This window comes from Saccopteryx bilineata, chromosome 3 (genome assembly GCF_036850765.1).
Source record: "Saccopteryx bilineata isolate mSacBil1 chromosome 3, mSacBil1_pri_phased_curated, whole genome shotgun sequence".
NCBI lineage: Eukaryota > Metazoa > Chordata > Mammalia > Chiroptera > Emballonuridae > Saccopteryx > Saccopteryx bilineata.
Window position 1 is genome coordinate 231,815,087 of NC_089492.1, and position 21,289 is coordinate 231,836,375.

General features: G+C 38.6%; 1 protein-coding gene across 1 annotated transcript in view; it reads right to left on the reverse strand.

The window, feature by feature from the left end:
* Positions 1 to 17,229, reverse strand: part of LRRC7 (leucine rich repeat containing 7) — a 598,371-nt gene extending 581,142 nt beyond the window's left edge. Inside the window, exon 1 of the mRNA XM_066268909.1 lies at positions 16,559 to 17,229. Coding sequence (XP_066125006.1) covers positions 16,559 to 16,560 — 2 coding nt within the window. The 5' untranslated portion in view covers positions 16,561 to 17,229. The remainder of the gene's footprint in view (positions 1 to 16,558) is intronic.
* Between the last annotated feature and the right edge of the window lie 4,060 nt (positions 17,230 to 21,289).

Sequence of the window (21,289 nt, forward strand, 5' to 3'; positions counted from 1 at the left end):
TAATGAGAACTCCATGTCTTCTAAAACGGAAAACCCCTCAAATACCTTCAAATATGTCCATCAAGGGGATAACAGAAATAAAATTCTGAGGAAACAATAATTCTGCTCACTTTTGCCTCTAAAGATCTTTTTAGCTGGTCAGCCTAAAGTGTTGTTTTACAAAAACTGTAACCAGTCTCAATAGGACATTTATGATGAGGAAAGTCACCGACCCCAAGCCCTGACAAGTTCAAAAACAAAAGCTATCCTAATGAGCCCTATTCAGTAAAGTGAGTAAATCAGCTCATTTGTCTCAGGTAATCCTGGCATTGTTTTTCTCTACCATTTTGCTTATTTAGCTGGACACAGAGGTATTAATTAAGAGGCAGAACTGGCAGTCCCAAATACCTTTCTGTCTTGCAGAGGCCTGAAATACACCCTGATAATTGGTGTGATAAAGTGAACACCGGGAGTTTTTATGTGGATAGTATCACCCTCTGTCAATCGAGGGGGAAAAAAAACCTAGCAGGGTGCGACCTTATCCGTGCTTATTGAGACAATTCAAATGACTTTGCTCAACTCTAAGTGTGTTGATACTTTGTAGCTGAAAATAAATAATGCCTGTATTTTCTCACAATTTCTCCAATTGAGGATAAACTATTTTTTCTGCTAAAATAGGAAGTGAGAAATTATTAAATAATTATACTTTAGTATGATAATTCTTAAATATAAAACATAGTGGTTTTCAAACATAGCTATCTTTCTTATTTTTGATTTATGCATTGATTTTTTCGTACTAATTTACTTGATAAAAGTGATCCATGCTTACAAAAATGTTTGAAAACACTCATCCAGTGGAGGCTGTATTACCATTTAAAATAGAAGTCTCAGTGGTTTCAGAGAAACACAGAAGGGTGTCAAACATGAATGACCTAATCTATTCACTCTTGGAAAAATTATTTTAATTAGAAATAATCCAATTTTAATGATTTTGTTTGACAAAACAAAAAATAAAATTTTATTTGTGAAAATATGGTTCATGAAATACACAGTAGTTATAATCCAAAGTTCTAGAAAAAGTAGAATTGAATAAAGGAATGTAAAATGATTTAAACATTAAATGACACTTCAGAATATAGCTTTATCAGTTGATGGTCATCTTGAACATTCCAAAGTACACCCACTCTTAAAATCTAAATTACTCTATAGATGCTCCAGATTTTTTTTAAAATAAAAATTTACTTCATAACTAAACTTCAATGCTTAAAAAGATATAAAAATTCTGTTTCCCTAAGCAAAAACTGAATTACTAGTAACCTAAATTTCAAGAGGAATGTTACTTTATTCAAGTGCCCCATGCTAGGGAATTAGCTATGTTAGGGAAATGGCAGAGCATATCAAAAGTAATTTATTTGAGAAATTTGTAATATAATCACAAATACTATTGTATCAAATAGATCTGTATGCTGGCCAGGATAAAAAAAAAAAGAGAGAGAGAGAGATCTAAATAATTCAAAATTGATATCCACCGCTACTATTATTTTTGGTGTTAGTCCATCTGAAGGCAGTTATGTTAAGATAGGAAAACTCTTTTAGAGTATAAATGCAAAGAACATTACCCAAGAGGTAAACAATGATTTGGAAAGAGTCAGAGTTCCTAGTGACAATCCTGAGCATTAATACCAACATGGACATTTACCCATTTATTCTCTTGTCATTCCACATGTGGTTCTGTGTCTTACTTTGGCCAGTGGAATATCTACAGACATATAAATGCTATGTGTGTGCAGAAGCTTTCATTGAACTTGAGTGGGTCAGTTTGGCCTTTGGCTTCTGCCCTCTCCCAGAACAGCACATCCCAGACAAGGCTTACCCCTTTGGCCTGGATGCTAGAGTGAGAAGACTGGGTGAACAGAGACAAGCAAAATTGTTGCTGCCTCCCACATTTGTAAGTGAGAAATAAATGTTTGTGTTTGTAAGCCACTGAGATGTTTTAGAATTGATTGTTACCACTGCAAGTGCTAACTGCAGAAGTGGTAAAATAACTATCTTAGTTCAACCACTAATTGTTGGTAACTTGAAGTTGAACACATTCCAAAATAATGAATCAATACTATGTACATGAAGAAAGGATTATCACTTTACTTATATATGCACTCCCAGGGTACCAATTTGCAATGTGTTCTAACTGACAGAACTTAGAACCAGGGTATTATAAATGTGAAGGGCTTTAGGAAAGAGATCACAGGGCAATTATTGCAAATGTGTTTGGTCTTGCCCAGAGAGTCAACAGTATGGATATCTGGGTAGCAACAGGGCTATAAACAGCTATGGAGTACTTGAGCTGGGTGGTTTAATATAAATGTTACCAATGGTTAACACCTCTCTGTTCATTGCAGTAAACTAAATATAAAAGAACCAGGAGAAAGTTTTTCCTTCCAAACTTTAAAGCATAATAGAAAAAAGATGGGGCCATGGCTGATTGATTCAGTGGTAGAGCATTGGCCTGGTGTGTGGATGTCCCACGTTTGATTCCTGGTCAGGGCACACAGGAGAAGCACCCATCTACTTCTCCATCCCTCCCCTTCTTGCTTCTCTATCTTATCCTCCTGCAGCCATGGTTCAATAGAAGCAAGTTGGCCCTGGGCTCTGAGGATGGCTCTGTGGCTTCTGCCTCAGGTGCTAAGAAGAGCTTGGTTGCTGAGCAACAGAGCAATGCCCCAGATGGGCAGAGCATCACTCTGTAGTGGGCTTGCCATGTTGATCCCAGTCAGGCACATGTGGTAGTCTGTCTCCATGCTTCCCCTCCACTCACTGACTAAAATTTAAAAAAAGATGGAAGATAAGCACTTGGACTATTTCTATATCTTGGCTCTCTGAAGGTGTCTAAATCCAGCTGATCTAGTGTGTCATTTAAGGCTGTTGTTTCTTTGTTGATTTTCTGTTTGAAAGATCTATTTTTCGATGTAATGGGCACTAAAATCCCCTACCATGACTGTATTGCTGTTGATCTCTCCTTTTATGTCTATCAAGATTTGCTTTATATATGATATTTAGGTGCTCCTATATTGGGTATGTAAATATTTATAAGAATTATATCCTCTTGTTGATAGATGTGTAGATAAAAAGGCTTTGGTACATTTACAGAATGGAATATTACTCAGCTGTAAAAAAAGAAGAAAATCTTATCTTTTGTGATAGCATGGATGGACCTGGAGATTATTTTGCTAAGTGAAATAGGGCAGTCAGAGAAAGACAAGTACACATGATTTCACTTACATGTGGAATCTAATGAACAAAATAAACTAACAAACAAAATAAAAATCAGACTCATAGATACAGAGAACAGACTTAAATCTGTCAGAGGGGAAGGGGGTGGAGCTGAGTAAAAAAGATAAACAGATTAAGCAAAAACTAAAGAAAGAGAGAAAGAAAGAAATGGAAGGAAGGAAGGAAGGAAGGAAGGAAGGAAGGAAGGAAGGAAGGAAGGAAGGAAGGGGAGAAGGAAGGAAAGCTCATGGACCCAAACAACAGTGTGGTGACTGTGAAAGGGAAGGGGGAATAGGGAAGCAGGAAGAGGGCAAAGGAGGGATGAATGGTAACGAAAGGAGACTAAACTTGGAGCAGTGAATGCACGGAGCAGTGCACAGATGATGTATTATGTAATGGTCATCTAAAACTTATGTAATTGTATTAACCAATGCCATCCCAATAAATTTAATTTAAAAAAATAAAAAGGATGGAAGAATTTAGTGTACAGAGGAATGGATATGCACTCATGATTTCTTTTCATGCTAAAAAAAATTTTTTTAAATCAAGATAGTGATATAGAGTGAGTCACTTTAATGCATATCCAATTATTGTATATTGAAAACTTGTTTTCTTTAAAAAGAGGTTTTAAGAATTTTCCCCATAAGAATACCCACTACATTTCTATTGATTTTATATAGAGATGTATAATTTTATAAATTGATGCTGTGATTCATGCTTTATCAACATGTCAACCAGTTATTCCGTCCCCATCATATTAGTATCATTGTTCTAGTTATACTTGAACAGATTAGCTCCCTCTCCAGGATTCTCCAGGCCAGTAAATCATTCCTCCATGTATCAGTTATTCCTGTTAGAAATTTTGAATTTATCCTTTACCATTTTTCTTGTTAGTCCTATTCCACTATCAACTCAACAATGAATATAAAAGGTTCTCCAAAGCATCTCAGTTCTACCCACCTCTTTCTATTTCCACTACTTGATAGCACAATCTTAATATTTTGCCTAATTAATGTGAACATCTCCTAATTTACAATTCCCTTCCTCCACTCTGGCCTTCTGTTTTAAAAATGCTAATGACTTCATGTAGGTAATGGAATAAAAGTATTTAATTCTTACCCTAATCAGTAAATTCTGAGATGATCTGACTTATGTCTGTCTCATAGTATGCCAATAACCTCTGTTCCTTAATATCCAGCTACACTAGGCTTTTTTCAGTAACACTGACTCCCACTGCACCATTTTCTCGGGACTCAGTCTTTGCACTTGACTTGTGCCCAGCTAGAGTTCTCCTACTTCCTCTTTTTGCCTTTGTAACTCCAGTAAGCATAGAGGTCTTATTTAAATATATATTAGTTCATCAGAGATGTTACTTCACCTGCTCAGACCCTTATTATACTTACTCTCAGTGCCTTGGTCTCTTCCTTCTTAGTACTTATCATAACTTGAAATTGTATAACCCTAGAGTGATTATTTGTTGAATGTCTCCCTACCCCTTTCTACTATAAGCACCATGAAAACAGAGGTCTCATATGTTATCAGACTTACCTAGTACAGGTCCTGGTACAGATTAATAGCACAGTAAATATTTAGAAAGAATGCATGAATAAATGCATGAACTTGAGTAAAAGTTATTAAACTGAGAAAATCTTGCTGATTTTCATAGGTGTGATAGATTTTTTGTTGTAAATATTGTTCCAACAATATACAGAATGAAAATATATGTATCATCCTTATTTTTGTGTTTTGTTTTTTTTAACAAATCAGAGGAGTCATTGATGCATTTTACAGGAATAGTAGGAGAGTCCTCACACTTTTGGTGTTTTAAAATATGGGTACATGACATTATACATCGAGAAAGTCAGAATATTTGAAACCTATCAAATTTTATCAAGTGGATCAGATTAATTTTTGTATCTTTTAAATATAGCTTTATTAATTATAATTTTAATCAGTAAAAAATAGAGTACATTTTTACATTAAAAAGCTAAATTAGAGGTATTTTCATATATGACATCCTTGTCATTGTGAAGTAATAAACTGGACATCAAGATACCACCATCACTCAAATTTCACTCAATGAATTTGAGAGGAAAGAAAGGCTAGATTATTTTGAGTAACAAACACCCTTTCACAAATCTTAACATAATAACACTTCATTACCTGATCATGCTACATGTTAAATGCATGTGTGTAAGGATTTCTTTAGTCTAACTGTTCAGGGACCAGGCTGATGGAGTGAAGTAGGCATACATTGTGATGCATGCTTCCATAATTGCTACATCAGAGGAAAAATCCAATAGTGAACTAAATCATAAATAAACAGTCCTCACTTTTTGCTCCTGTTGCATTGGACTGTTGTCATATAATATGCCTAACTTCAAAGAGGGACTGGGAATTACAGTCTTATGAAGTTCTCAGAACCAAAAGAGAAGAAATTGACAGGAATCATGCTAATGGCTACAAGAGTCACTCAGGCATTCAGCAGCATATGTGAAACGATTCATTCACATTACATGCATTTTTTTTTCTGCACTATGCTATATGCTAATTTTCTAGGGATAAAATATCAAGTTAGCCACAATATATATGTTGCTTTTATAGAGAGTCATTTAAACAATTACTTAAATGTTCTAAGAATGAAGCAATTCAAAAATTGAAGCATCCCAGAAAAGACTGATCTTTGGCTGTCACACAAATCACAAAACTTAAAGGTTTGATTGTTTTAAAAAAGAATTGTTAAAAACAAAAGATAATTGGCCTTGGTCGGTTTGCTCAGTGGATAAAGCATTGGCTTGGCATTTGGATGTCCTTGGTTAGATTCCTGGCCTGAGCACACTAGAGAAGTGACCATCTACTTCTCTCCCCCTCCCTCTCTCCCTTCTTTTCTTCTTCTCTTCCCACAGCCAGTGGCACAATTGGTCTGAGCATCAGCCCAGGGTGCTGAGGATAGCTCAGTTGGTCTGAGCACATCAGCTGAGGTGCGAAAAATAGTTTGGTTGATTGAGTATTGTCCCCAGATGGGGGTTGCTGGATGAATCCCAGTAGGGGCACATGTGGGAGCTGTCTCACTATCTTTTCTCCTCTTAAAAAAAGTGAGGGGTAATCAAGGAACTCTAAAGTTTCATTAAGCAATATTCATATTTTATATATTTTTCATTCAACAAAGCACTAGAAAAGGAATTTACCAACTTAATAGTCAGTTTAAGAGTGTCTTTCTTGACTCAGATACAGGAGAGAGTGCAAATCCATTCAAGTAACATTATAAAGTTCTTTCTTACCTTTTTTTCAGAGTAAGTACTAGGAGCTATTACTTTCCACCATCAGACTGTAATTCTTGAGTCCCAATAAAATGTTCTGCCTTTTTTATCAAAAGGATACAATTTTATCCATTGTTCAATAATAACATAAAAGCAAGTGACATTTAAGACAAGAAAATATTTATTCATATCCCCAGAATCCAAATTCAACTTTCTTTTTTCCACATTCTTATCTATTTTTACACATAATCATACAAATAAATTCTACCATGGAAAGGGAAAGACAATTAAGAACAAATTTCATTTCAAAAACTGCGGATGAATTTACACATACAAAGAAGAAATGCACCCTTGAGATGTGGGACTTTCCTGGTCGCATGAAGAGTCAAAAGGAATGACAACTGCATCCCTAGGACCAATTATAAAGAGACATGTTACTCTTAGCAGCCACCATAAAATCATTCATGTCCACAGGGCTGAAATTCTGCTAATTAATAAATGCTACAGAAGATATATATCTTTTTTTATTTTTTTAAAAAAAATTTTTTTAATTTTTCTGAAGCTGGAAACGGGGAGAGACAGTCAGACAGACTCCCACATGCGCCCGACCGGGATCCACCCGGCACGCTCACCAGGGGGCGATGTTCTGCCCACCAGGGGGCAATGCTCTGCCCCTCCGGGGCGTTGCTCTGCCGTGACCAGAGCCACTCTAGCGCCTGGGGCAGAGGTCAAGGAGCCATCCCCAGCGCCCGGGCCATCTTTGCTCCAATGGAGCCTCGCTGCGGAAGGGGAAGAGAGAGACAGAGAAGAAGGAGAGGGGGAGGGGTGGAGAAGCAGATGGGCGCTTCTCCTGTGTGCCCTGGTCGGGAATCGAACCCGGGACTTCTGAACGCCAGGCCGACGCTCTACCACTGAGCCAACCGGCCAGGGCAGAAGATAAATATCTTGCCAAATGCTACAGAAGACAAGCGCCCTTGACCTGGCTCAGGAAGTATATTTAGGATGAGATACATAAAGAGCCTAAGAGCTTGACATAGATACAATTATATTCAGGAAAATCAAATGCTAAACACTGTTCACACACAAATCTTGCTCTAACCTTTTTATTCAACAGCACATTTTAGACTTTATGATAAATGCATCCTCAATTTCACCCATTGCTTTCCTACTATAGTTTTCTCTACTATATTTTCATAAAGAAGCACGTACCCAATCTCAATATAGAAGCAATCTTGTTAATTCATACATTTATTAACTAGTAATAAAGCTTACTTTCCTTACAATTTTTATATAAAAAATAAATATGCATTGCAGTTCTAGTAGTTTCTTCCTGTGCCAAAATACAAAACTATATCACGTTTCCACCCCCTCTTCTCTTGTTTGTATCCCACCTCGGAGGCCACTGTTTTGAGTGTCAGCAGCTTGCATTCTGTCTACAGGAAGCAAACCTTAGCTACATTGAAGTAGAAAAAGCAAGTAAACATGCAAGCAAGGAAGCAAACACAAAATGCCTTTAATTCCTTATGTCTAAATATCATTAAATAAAGTTAAATATTGAAAAATAAACCAGGATTTCTTATGGAGGTAATTCAATCTCTGGATTGGTCAAGGTTGATACCTTATCGCCTCTTTAACATCTAGTCTTAGGACATTTAGATTTTGTCATGTAAAACGGTGTGTGGAATTACATTCACAGATACAGAAATTGTTCTGTTCTGTTACACCCACAAGTCCCAGAACAGTCCACGGTAAGCTAGCACGAATAAGAAACAATCGACAAAGCAGAGCTAATGTGCTGATATGTAATGGACTAATGCAGGGGTCCCCAAACTTTTTACACAGGAGGCCAGTTCACTGTCCCTCACACCCTTGGAGGGCCGCCACATACAGTGCTCCTCTCACGGACCATCAATGAAAGAAGTGCCCCTTCTGGAAGAGTGGTGGGGTGAATAAATGGCCTCAGGGGGCCACATGCGGCCCCCTGGGCCGTAGTTTGGGGACACCTGGCTAATGGAATCACCAGGCTTTTTTTTTTCAATTTTAAACATTATTGCTGTACTAAGGCATTTTAATTCACCCTTTAAAAAGGGCTACTATATGGGACTATGTAGAGATGTCTTGTTAAATCAAAACTTTTGCTTGTAAGTATTTCTATATATCATTGTTTATAAACAAAATACATATTTCAAGAGATGTACATAATTTCAAAAATGTTTTACAAATATTGCTAATATGTGTTAACAGTTAGGGCAAAAGATATCTTATTCTATGTTTTCCAGGAACCAAAGCTTCTAGAAAGAGTGAACTCAAAATATTAGCATTAGAAAAAAACATCAAATGGGAAACATTTATTTTAAATTTGTCTCACTTGGGTTGGTGAAAACAAATACAATATACAGGTGAGGGATTGTACAGCTGTACACCTGAAGACTGTATAATTTTATTAACCAATATCACCCTAATATATTCAATAAAAATTAAATGTATTCCATGAAAACAGAACTAAGTTGTAACAGATACATAAACATATTTAGAAGTCAGGGAACTTATTTCAAAGGACCCTTCAAAATGTAACTTTGTATTAAAAATTCATAGATATGAGTATGTTTTACAAATTTCAAAAATTTGTATCATATTTTATTTTCTTGATTAGAATGTTTTTCTAATTAATATTTAAGGCAATATTTTATAGAAAGGCATAACTTTACATTAAGTAATTCTTGTTTTTTGGGGGGTTAAAAAAACTAATTGATTGCTCTTAATAAAGTCACAAATTTAGAAGTGAATTCATTTACCTTAAATCAATCGAACATTTCTTCATAGCCTAATATTTATTTAGTTGGCATTATATTAAAAATATCAATAATTTAAAAGAAACATTTTAATTTTCATTAAAAGAGTATAGTCTGTCAGAATTTAGAGTGCTTTCATATTAGTGAAATGAAATTCATTTTTTTAAATAGACATCTTTTTAAAAATAGAATATGTAATAGATGTTAAATTCATAGCATTCAACTGCCTAGACAGTCAAATCAAAGTGGAAAGATAAGGCAATTGTCCAAAAACTTAGACCAAATAAAAATTCAGGCCAAACAATGAAATAAGAAAGAAATGCATTTTGGGCTTCTTTATTATTGGCTTGCTCCATTAACTGAATTTATTGGAATAGGTTCTTTTTCCTATTTCTTTTTGCTCGGGTGTAAAAGGCTCCAACCATTTCAAGGGTATGGTTTTCCTGACAGTTTGGGAGCTGAAAGATCCAGTTCCACTTCTGTTTCTCTCACTATCAGCTGTGTGCCCTTGAGCAAAAAAAGCAAACTTAGCTGGGTACAGTTCCGTCTTTTATAAAATAAGACCTTATCAAGAACTCTCCATCTCTGAAGTGTTATGAATAATGGAATAGTAAGATTACAACTATGTGTATGTTGTAAAACAGAGCAATTGCAGCTGTGTGTGCATGTGTGTGGTATGCCCAATGTTCAACAATATGGTATTACCCTGCGGACATTGCTAATATTTAACAATCACTGAAAGTTAAATAAGTATTTGATTTAATTACAATAACTTATAATTGTTTTATGAAATTAATCACACTTGAAGTAAAGTGGGGAAGAAAAATTTTCATGCCTTTAATTACACAGACTCAGAATAACACTGGAGTAAATATTTAATGTGATATCAGTGCTCAAAATATGTGCTCTGAGGTACATCTCCATAATATGTGACTGTACAATGCTTGCTTATAGTAAGAACTGTAATGGTGAATACTTTATATGTAGAACACTTTAGGCAGTTACTATTCAGGAAGTCTAATCACTTGCACTTTTAAATTTTTTAGTTATACCATTTGTGTCATATTAATTTCTTTCAATTTAGCTGATACATTTTTGCTTTGTATCATTTCTCACCTTTTTAGTGCAACAAATGTCTTTATAAAACTTAGGCACTGTCTCAATAAGGTTCATTTCTTGACTTTCCTTCTATTACCAAGTAATCTGATACTGCAGCCAGTCAGCCATAAAGTATTTTGCAACTATACAAAAGTATCTTTATCTCTTTAATATGATAATAGCCTAAATAGCTATAATATTTTTTTCTCTTTGAATTAAATCAAATAGCTCTTTTACAACATAGTTTGCCGATCTTTACTTCTGCTACCTATGTATTTCACAGTACCGCCTTCTCTTCCTCCCTATGCAAACCTCATAATGACAGTGATTGTACTTAAACTGTTTTTTTTTTCTTTTAGGCCAGCTAGACAGTCAAATCATTTGTTCTCATATTATTGCGCCTCTTGAATAGCACAAAATTTAATTCTATCTGAACACATACATGCCCCCCCACATACACACATTTACTTGTATTCTACAATTTGCTTGTTTTAACTTAACACATTTGTTATGCTACTACCCAGCACATGGTATCACTATCTGCTGCTGTTCAGTATGCGCTCAGCCTGACTGAACTTCATGCAGAGCAAAAATATTCTGGCACGCCCAAAGGAACGACATCTTTAAGAACCCAGTAAATTAATTCCTTAAACAATGTAAGCACCTACTCCATTGTTAAGATATTTAAACAGATCATGTCAATGCTAGTGTAAAATTCAATAAATACTTCATATTTGGTAACTTCTGTTGCTTTCATGTGTATTTAAGTAAAATAATATTTTGTATAGAGATTTTAAGTAATTTAACAAATTGAACAATGGAACAAAGATGAGTGTATACATGGAATCCTTTGGGTTATTAAATTCATTTAATAATTTTCCTTATGCCATTGAATAACAAATGGTAATTTTTCTATTTAATAACTTAAATAGCACATATGATAACTCTCCAGAGGCTTATATATCAAACATGTCACTATAGTTTCAAACTAGATATGACAGGTATTGACCCAAAACTTGCTTTATTGAAACCTCCTTTAATGTAATTTTATATGACAGATTCCAATAGCTTATTAAATGTTTGTGCCATGAATTAATTATGGCAGGAAGATAGGCACCAGTATTACTTATACTAATATTAAATGATGGTCACAAAATAATATGATGCATTATTACCAAATATATACATTACTTTAAAAAACTAGTTCAAAATGTTAATTTTTCTTTATTCTTTAGCAAATAATTTTAGGATCTACAGATTTCAGTCACTTAACAACCACCAATGTGTGCCTATAAAGGAAAGGGCATGGTATGAAGATAAAGGTACCAGAACCAAATCTGGATTTAAATTTTCAATACTTTTTAGCTATGTGAAATAGACTTGCCAATTGTTGCCTCTGAGTTCCGTTTTTAAATTTTCAAATAGATAATCATACTTCTTAAAGCAGTGATCCCCAACCTTTTTTGGGCCACCGACCGGTTTAATGTCAGAAAATATTTTCACGGACTGGCCTTTAGGGTGGGACGGATAAATGTATCATGTGACCAAGACAAGCGTCAAGAGGAAGTCTTAAGACGGATGTAACAGAGGAAATCTGGTCATTTTTTTAAAAATAAAACATCGTTCAGACTTAAATATAAATAAATCGGAAATAATTTAAATTATTTATTCTTTCTCTGCGGACCAATACCAAATGGCCCATAGACCGGTACTGATCCGCAGCCCGGGGATTGGGGACCACTGTCTTAAAGGATTCATAAAGCACCTGACTCAGGGTTGGTGTTTAGTAACAGGTTGCTATGGTTATGATTACCATTCATGCACTGACTGAAGAAAAGCAAGATGAAAAGGGATGAGTGCTGATCACAAGAGCCCATAGATTTCTGAGCATAACCACCTAATTCCAAGATAGGAAATAGATATAGTTAACTATTTAAGTGGCATATCTTAAAAATATAAAATACTATCACATATACAACCATACACGCACACAGACATTACTAAAGGAAAACTGATTTGTACCAAAAAGTTTATGATGCACTCTTCTAAAATGTACAAACCACTTTTTATGTCCTGCTTTGTCTTTATTTGCTATGCACTAGAATCACAAAATAGCACTTATCACTACCCCTACTTTAGAGCATTGAAAGAGCTTGTTGATGTTACCTGAGCCCGCAGGTGAGATCTAGAGGCACTCAGGCTTCCTCACTCCTCTTTCACTGCCTCAGGATGAACCACTCGAGTATTTTCTATAAAAACATGAACATTTCTAATCACGCACACCTGATTCATGAAACACACTGAAAAGAAAAAACATTACTGATTTTGGCCATCATCTTTTAAACATAGTTGATTTATACAACTACTTTTAGTTCTGAGTTTTCATTTACAATTTAAAATTCAGTGTTTTAACATGTATGCAAAACATACTATCTCTGCATCTCCTTTCTGATTTTTGTGCTTTCTCAGAATAGAATTTAATTGCCATACTATGTGGCCAGATTGTATTTTAATATTAAAATTTCATTAAATGGAGGCATGACAAACCCTTCATTGAACAATGATGTGGCCCCTTGGTTACAAACATTCAAAATGAAAACTCCTTAGAGGATCCTAGAAACATCTCCAATATGTCTTTCCTTGGAGATTTATATGAATTTCATACTTAACGGTCAGTTGGCTTGGCACAAACTGAAGGTGTGTTCTGTGTCTCAGATTTGAACTGTCCTTTCCCCCAAAGTCATCCTGCAAATTTACATGACTGACTGTCTCACCTCCAAAAAGAATGTGGGGGATACAAAGCAGTTACTATTACCGGAGAGAACAAAATACTCCAAACAGTATCTTTTCTTAATGGTGTAGTTGTTATAATTATACTCAAGGAACAGCCTATATTCTTTAGTAAATAATTTTCCAAAATTTATGAAATAATTTATGTGAAGGAAAAAAATGTAATAAGAATCCAGAAATAACTCAGGTGGTAACTGATCAATAGTCATTAATCTGTGTACTCTGTTCATTTTGGTATGGAATGAATCATTGAATCATGGAATGTGTAATGCACCTTTACTTTGAGGCTGCAAATATCAGGAGATAAAATTATAATTTAAACTGATTTCGATGCACCAATTAAAACATCACTTATCTTCAAACTTTCAACTATTCTAAAAAGTGGACATTTTAAGCTGTGATTAAAGAAAACAGGATTTTAGATCAAGTATTTCCATTGACTATATACTAAAAATAGATCTAAGAAATGTCCCTGAGAATTAAATTATCACCAAGTAGATCATATATTTAATGACTTTCATAAGTGATAAAAATTTATAGTAATATTAACTGTATCTCAACAAGTTTTAAAAATCCAAAACAAATAAAACTGTAGACACACAAGAAACACTGTAAGCTATGTTTTGTATTTTTAGAGGACACAGAAAAATTAAAAGCTTACAAAAGAAACTGGAATGCTATTTTAAGAAAATTTTAATACCGGCCTAAAGTGGTACTAAAATTCTGAATAAAACATGGCTACTGTATTAACTAGGTTTATTTCTTTAAGAAGTTGTTTCTAATTCTGAAGCTGCATATGTGCAGGCACACGTGATGGAAAATGTAAGGGTTGCCATGGTAAGTACACATCTTTTCTTAGACAGTCAAGTATAAAAATAAAATGTATAAAGAAATCTCGCTTCATAATATGTCATGAAAATTGACTCTGCTTTCCCTAACACAACAAATTAGTATGATGCAATGCAGCAGATGACAGAAATAGCCCACATTTAAAAAACTTCAGCCCATTAAGATGGCTTATAAAACAGGGACTAAAAATAAATTAAGAAGTCTCCAAGTTAGATAACTAATATAATGCTGGGTCTAGAACAAGTTCTACCTCCATTAAATTAATAATCACATCCTAGGACATTCCACAGGCCTGACACATCTCCCTAGGAGTCCATATGCAAACACAGCTAAGTATCACCCTCTCTATATATATATTTTAGTCCTGTGACTCTTATTTTTAAGGAAAAATGAAATAATTCCTACATCTCTACTTTCTCATTCTGTCCCAGATCGATAATTTTCCCAGAAGCCGGGATTTGACTCTGCTCCACTGTCTTTTGCAGAAAGATCCTGTGGTGGTTCTCTTAAGAGTCTGCGAAGTCAGCTCAGCGATGCCTGGATGGAGGCGTAACACTTGGACTGGGGTGGTGGCAGGATCTGATGCGAATCGCAGCAGGTTCTGAGGCGCTGGAGAACCCACGTGCTCAGGGGCTGGAGAACTTTCCCACCACAGCTCCTGGAAGGAACGCCTCACTTTTACATAGGGAGCTGGCTAGGGCGAGGGGCGGGGAGGGAGCTAGCCAAAAATAGAGGAGAGGTGGGCAGTAGAGAAGGTTCAAGCCCTTCACAGGTACCTATCTACCTAAGATTCTCTACCCTCTATTCCCCCCTCAACCCCCTCCAAACGCCAATTTTAATATTTTCCCCTCTTTATAGGAGGACTGAAGCAACTGGGATGCTGAGCATCTCATAGGCTCAGCCTGGAACAAAGAAAAGCCAGTTCCTAATACTGTATCTCTCCACTTGGAGAGATCACGTGTCCTGCTTTCGCTGGAATGCACTCTTCTCGCCCACGCTATAAAATCTCTATTGTGCTTAGAAATTTTGTCCAGATAAAAATATGCTCATATACTAATTTCTTTACATCCATCTAGAACCACAATGCGACAAATACAGGTACACATATTTACGTGCTGACCTAGTTACCATTGCAGGTAAATTTAATGTGTTGAAAGTGTACTGGGAAAGTAATCAAAAAGAGTAGGTGTAGGACCTTCATGTCTCACTGCCCCTCCCCCCCCCTTTATTCCTTCTGAAGAACTTCGAGAGGAACGTGGGAGTCGTGGGAGTCGCAGATGGTTCCCTTCTGAAGCCGATTCCCAGGAGTTGTGAAAGTGACCCCTTCCCTCCTCTGCCCGGCGCTGCGCCCCCTCGCCCGGCCCACAGGCTTTGTGACTTGGTGGGGAGGAGACAGTGAGGGAGAGGGCGGAGGCGGGTCCTTTATTCAGTCCTGATGGGCAGAAGTAGTATAATGGAGCAACGCCGCAGCCATCGCCGTTATTATGAAGTCACACATGAAGGCATTCTACACAATCCCCTTACCCCTGTGCTCACTCTGCAAACCACGAAGACGAGAGACCTTCGGAAGCCGATCTATTCGCCCGTGAGCTGAGGTGCCATGATTTCCGTGTGGTTAACGTGCCTCCTTCCCTCTTTGCCCGTAGGATCCGAAACTAGTCCTGGATCCTTAATGACTCTAAGAGGAGGACACCAGATGCTGAAGGGGGCCCGGCAACGGAATCGAGAATAGAGCAGGCACACCAGCTTCGCCGTGCAACACAAAGGGCATGTGTGGGCAGGAGTTGTCTAGCTCAGGGGGAGGAAGGCATGGTTTTCCCTGACTCCAAGGGAAAGCTTTCACTCCATTGCTCCCCACTTCTTTCCGTCCTCCGGTCTATCACACTCTTTCTTTCCACCCCCAAACCCCACCCTTTCCCTCAATCCTCTATGGCATAAAGATCTTCCAATTGTATTTTCAAACAAATAGACATCAAACTGTAATCCAACATGTACCTCCAAGATAAAGGGACAAATGAGATCTGCCACAAGTGTGTGTGTGTGTGTGTGTGTGTGTGTGTGTGTGTGTGTCACGATCAAGAAAAGAAAAGAAAAGAAAGCGCTTCCCCCTCAGACACCTCGGGGAAAAGCTTCCTGAGGATGCCCATGATGATAAAGAGCAGCTAAGACTACCCTCAGCTGGACCAGCGGTCCCGGCACGAGCGCACAGCGCTCTCTCTTTACATTTCCTTTCTGCAGTAATGTAACCTTTCGGGGTCTCCAGCCCAGGCTGCTCGGTGCTCGGTCGCACCCCACACAACTAGCCCCCATTGCCAGTGCCCTCCAGCCTGCCACATCCTCGCCGCCTCCGCGGGCCACGGCGGGAGCAGCTCCGGGGAGCCCCGCGACAGAGGCTGCTCTCCCACCCCCGCCCCCGCCGGGCGCTGGGGTCCCACACCTCCCGCCGTCGCTGCCGCCGTGCCCACCAGCGGCGAGAGCCCTCGCGGTCCCCTGGGCACCGAACAGGAGTGCCGTACTCACATGGCCGGCAGGAGAAACTGCCCATGAGGTTCCGGAGACTGGGAATCGTGCAGCTGCCAAAGGTTATTCCTTAAAGTGTTCGGGGTCCGCAGTGGAGTGGGCGCCCGGATCCTCGGAGGAGGTTCGGCAGAGGACGGAGGAGGAGGAGGACGAGAAGAAAGAGGGGATTCCAGGCAGGTGCCACGTTAGACCATGATGCCGGTGCCCTTCAGGTGGACGGCTGGAGAGGTTCCGGCGGGAAGCAGAACAGGGGAAGCCCGGAGCGCTGCCGGGGGCGGCAGGACCGCATCCACTCCCCAGCCTCCGCCTGCCGTGCGCGCCGCGCTAGCGACCGCAGCAGCGGCGGCGGCGGTGGCGGAGGCGCAGAGCTCCCTCCCCGCCCCCAGAAGGCTCCACAGACAATAAATCCTGGGCGGAGAAGAGATGAGCATAAAAATCGAATCGTGCACCCAACTCTGTAACAGCCTCCTGCCCGCTGCCTCGCCTCTCTGTTGGGCGAGGATCCCTGGGGACCCGGGTGCGGTGGGCGGCTCGGAGGGGCCGTGCGCTCCCGGGGCTGCCAGCGATCGCGGCGTCCCGACTGGGCGGATTTAGGTCCCCTCCGGCGAAAGCCCGCTGTCCAGGGGCTGCGTATCCGTGGCTCCGAGCCCGGGGTTCGCCCGGAGTGGGGTCCTCCTCGGTGCAGCGGCTCCGCGCACAGGTGCCAGGATTGGCAGGCGAGGAGGCGCTGCTCGTGGCTCTTGGCTGCGTCTCCCCGCTCTCCCCGCCCCCTCTTTTTTCCCACCCCTTTTTCGACGACACCAGCTGCAGCTGCTTCAAAGTGTGAAAAATGTCAAGGAGATTTTTCCAGCGACCGGAGAGGGTGACCACGTTCACAGCTCTGGGCCCCCTTTTGAGATTCTCTCTTTGCCCCTCTGACCTCTACTAGGGCTCCCCCAAAATGTAAGAAGAAAAATCCCGGTCCGGCGGAGAACTGAAATGCTCGCCTTCTCTCGGCTCAGTCACAGGCTGCTTTGAGAGAACGGGGCAAACGGGCCGAGCTCTCTGGGTTCCTTCTGTCGCCCCCGGTGCGCGAGACAGGTGCTGGAGGCGCAGCGCCGGGCGGTGCGCGCCTGCCGGGCTCTCCCGCTCCCGGCCCGGCCCCGGGCGCTCGCGCGGCGCACGGTCCCGCAGCGCCGGCGCCTCGGCGGCAGGAGCGGCTCTCGGCCCCCGCGCCTGCTCGCGCGCCCGTTCCCGCACCGGCTCAGTGACGCTGCGCTTGAGACTCCGCAACCTGCCGCTCCTGCTATCTCAGCAAAGAGGCGGCCGGGAGCGCCTCCTCGGGGTTTCCTCCCCCGCCCGCCTTGCCTGCTGCAGGTTGTTGGCTGCCAAGGAGAAAAATCACTGCTTGCGGGTCTGTCGCTTCACATCAGTAAAGGCAGCGACCTTAGGGCCTGACTCGCGTTCCCTTCTCTTTGAGGGGCCTGCGTGGCTGCGCTGGGAGTGCGCAAAATGAGAAGGGGTTTCCCAACTGCCCTCCGTGCTTTCTCCGCTGCTCTCCCTGCCATGAACACTCCCGCTCACACACATATGCTCCCTCACATACAGGCACGCACGGACACTGTTCTCTTACACTTCTCTTTAAACTCTCATAAGCAGCCATATATTAAGAAACGTAATGATGAAGTTCGTACTATATTTAGACTTCTTTTTTATTCTCTAATCCCATCTGCTGAATTCTCTCTTTAGAAAACGGTTTTATTGTCTGGGAATCATTGTTCTGGGGAGTGAATATAAACTATAGGTTTTGCTTCCTCATTAGGGGAGAGAAAGAATATTCTGTGTAGTTCTACAATGCTAATACAGTTAGACTGCAGGGCATTCGACTAACACTCGGGTGGATGTAAGACCCCAGTTTCCTGGAGGGGGTGGAGCACTTGCTCACATTCTGATTTGTCATGTTAAAATCTTCAAGGTCAAAAATCGTCTTTTCTGGCTGTTAGGGATTTTCTAGGAAGAGATTTTGGAGACTGACACTTCATCAGTAGTGTACCAAGAATGAAAATCGTTTTTCTTTATCTGGCTAATGAAGGCGGGCTGACTTTTAAAGGCAGTCTCCCAGTACTTCCTGATTTTTGTGTAAAGGGGAAAAGGAATGAGAGTATATTTTGAAAAGCCAAATCATTTTAAAATACCACTGAGAAAGGGTTTTAAAATGACAAGGAGATGAAAAAAAATTCTAAAAGGACAAATTTTTAAACTGACCCCTGTGGAGCTTTATTTTTTCACCCATAGTTTGTCCTTGTAAAACATTCTGTCACATCTCAGTGTCCCAGTTGGGTGAAGTTATATGAAAACTTCCAGGTACAATTGAAAATCTAATAATAATAATAATCTGATATGTGATTATTCAGTTGTAGAAATACTTTATAGTTTCTAGTTTTGTGTGTGTGTTTGTGTTATTTTTGGGGGAGGGATACAATTTACACAGAACTTTCAAATGCATTCTGTCATTCAATTCTTCCTGAGAATTATTTGGTGGATGCTGTTATCCACACTTACAGGAAGGGCACAAAGGCTCAACTCAGAAAGGTGCTGAGTTGCCCTGCACTTGAACTCAGAATTTCATATTTTAACTTCAGTAGGCATTCCCTTCAACCAAAATATTTGACAAAAATTATATTTAATACCACAGCCAGTTATAAATAACTGCAAATTTTTGAAAATATGCAACATATCTACCAATGGCATTATCTTCCATGTGTTAAGTGGATTTGTTTTACTAAGTGAAAATAAACTTATTCCTGTTCAATGGGAGAAAAAGATGTTTTTTGGAACCCTAAATTTAAAAATTGATAATTTCCCTATAATATATTTTAAACTATATGTTCTTCTTTCCTCTTTATCTTACCTTGGAACCACAATTTCAGGCCATAAAGATCCAAAAGGATAAAAGATTTTAAATATGTGCAGATGTGACGTAGTGCCTCTGGGTTTTAACAAGCATAATTTTAGCATAAAAAATAAGAATAGAGAAAAGTAGTTTCTGTATAATAGGCTTTGGATACAATGGCCCAATTTTTTTTTCCTGAGAATTATGAATCTTGAACAAAATTTGGCCACCTTTACTTTTTAAACAATGAGGCTTATTAAAGGGATTTCAGTGGTTTCATAGAATTATGGAACTACTGAAATGCAAATGCAGGTGCTGTCTTTAGACTCCAAGTTGCCTTGTCATCAACCCTCTGGAAATACAGACGACTATTTGACAATTGAAGAAAGATGAATGTTAAATATCTGTAGGCCGTCACTGAAGCAGAGGTCCAACACTAAAATCAGTAACAACTTTAAAAAATCAGATCAAGACAGTTTTCATAGGTTAGCTGTTCAATTTGTACAGTTTTGTAAATTGTTAATCAATTACATTGATTCACACTACTAAAATTTTTGAAATGATAATCTGTTCCTAGGACAAACAGAACTAATATTTGAAATAAAAAAATAAGAGACATAAGGTGGTATTAAACAATCAGCTGCCAACTATAAATATATTCCTAGTCTTTGTCTTCGAAGGCCTGAAATGTCATTTAACTTAAATGATTTCCTCTTTGGCAATTTCTAGTTAAAGTAAAACTCTGTATAGAAAACACAACAATTTTAGCTTTACTAACTGTTTATATCTTAACAGGATTGACTTAATTGGATGTTAGTCTTTGGAGAAATAAAAAACATTGCTTAAGTTTAATGTATGAAGACACAGTTCTGCAGATTTCATAGCTTGGTAGGACAGGATCACCATCAGTAAGACAATGTAGGTAGGAAGTGCTGCTTTGAAAAGCAGGGGAGAAGCTCTGAACAGGAAGTGAAACTCATTAAGATTCATTTTAAAATTAGATAGCTTTTTCTGGGAATCTAATCTTTCAGATTAACAATCTATTCTAGCTAAAGAGAATGTTTCTTTAATTCATTTCTATAATTATTTTTAAACATTAATTTTCATATTTAAGATATACAAAATACAATGAACAATGATGAGTCCACTGTACACTTAATATCCTAGCAGTCCTTGAAATTATTACACATTTTCATGTTGTCTACTCTGAGGGGTGTGAAATGGTATGTCATTGTGCTTTAAATACACATTTTCCTGGTTACTTATGAGAGGAGTACTTTTTCATAGGTTTTTTAACAATGCTCATTTTCAATATAAGTTGCTTGGTTTGTATATTTAGTTCATGGTTAGCCTGGGTTTTCTTGGGAGGGGGGTGTCTTGGATCCTAATCCCTTGTCAGTTATAACTCAACTTTAGTTTTCACTCAATATAGTGTACTTTTTATGAAAATAAATTTTAATTTAATATTGTCAACTTTGTCAGTATTTCCTTTATGATATGTGCTTTGTATTTAGTTTAGGGAAACTTGTAAATATATTTTTCTATATTGTATTTTAAAAGATTTATAATTTAATCTTTTACCTTTTAGACATTAAACCATCTGAAATTGATTCTGTGTATGGTGTGAGGAAAAGGATTAATTTTCTTTCTATTTTCATTTTTTTTCTCATAAGATAACTGATTGTACCTACTACAGACTTTTCAATCATATACTATCCCATTGGTCAATTTTTGGCTCGTGTGTTTGGTTCCATCTGTTTCTTCACACTGTCTCACTTGAAAACTGTCATAAATTATCAATATTGATAGATAAGAAAACAAGGCACCTCATCTTCTTTGTCTTCAAAATGTCTTTGATT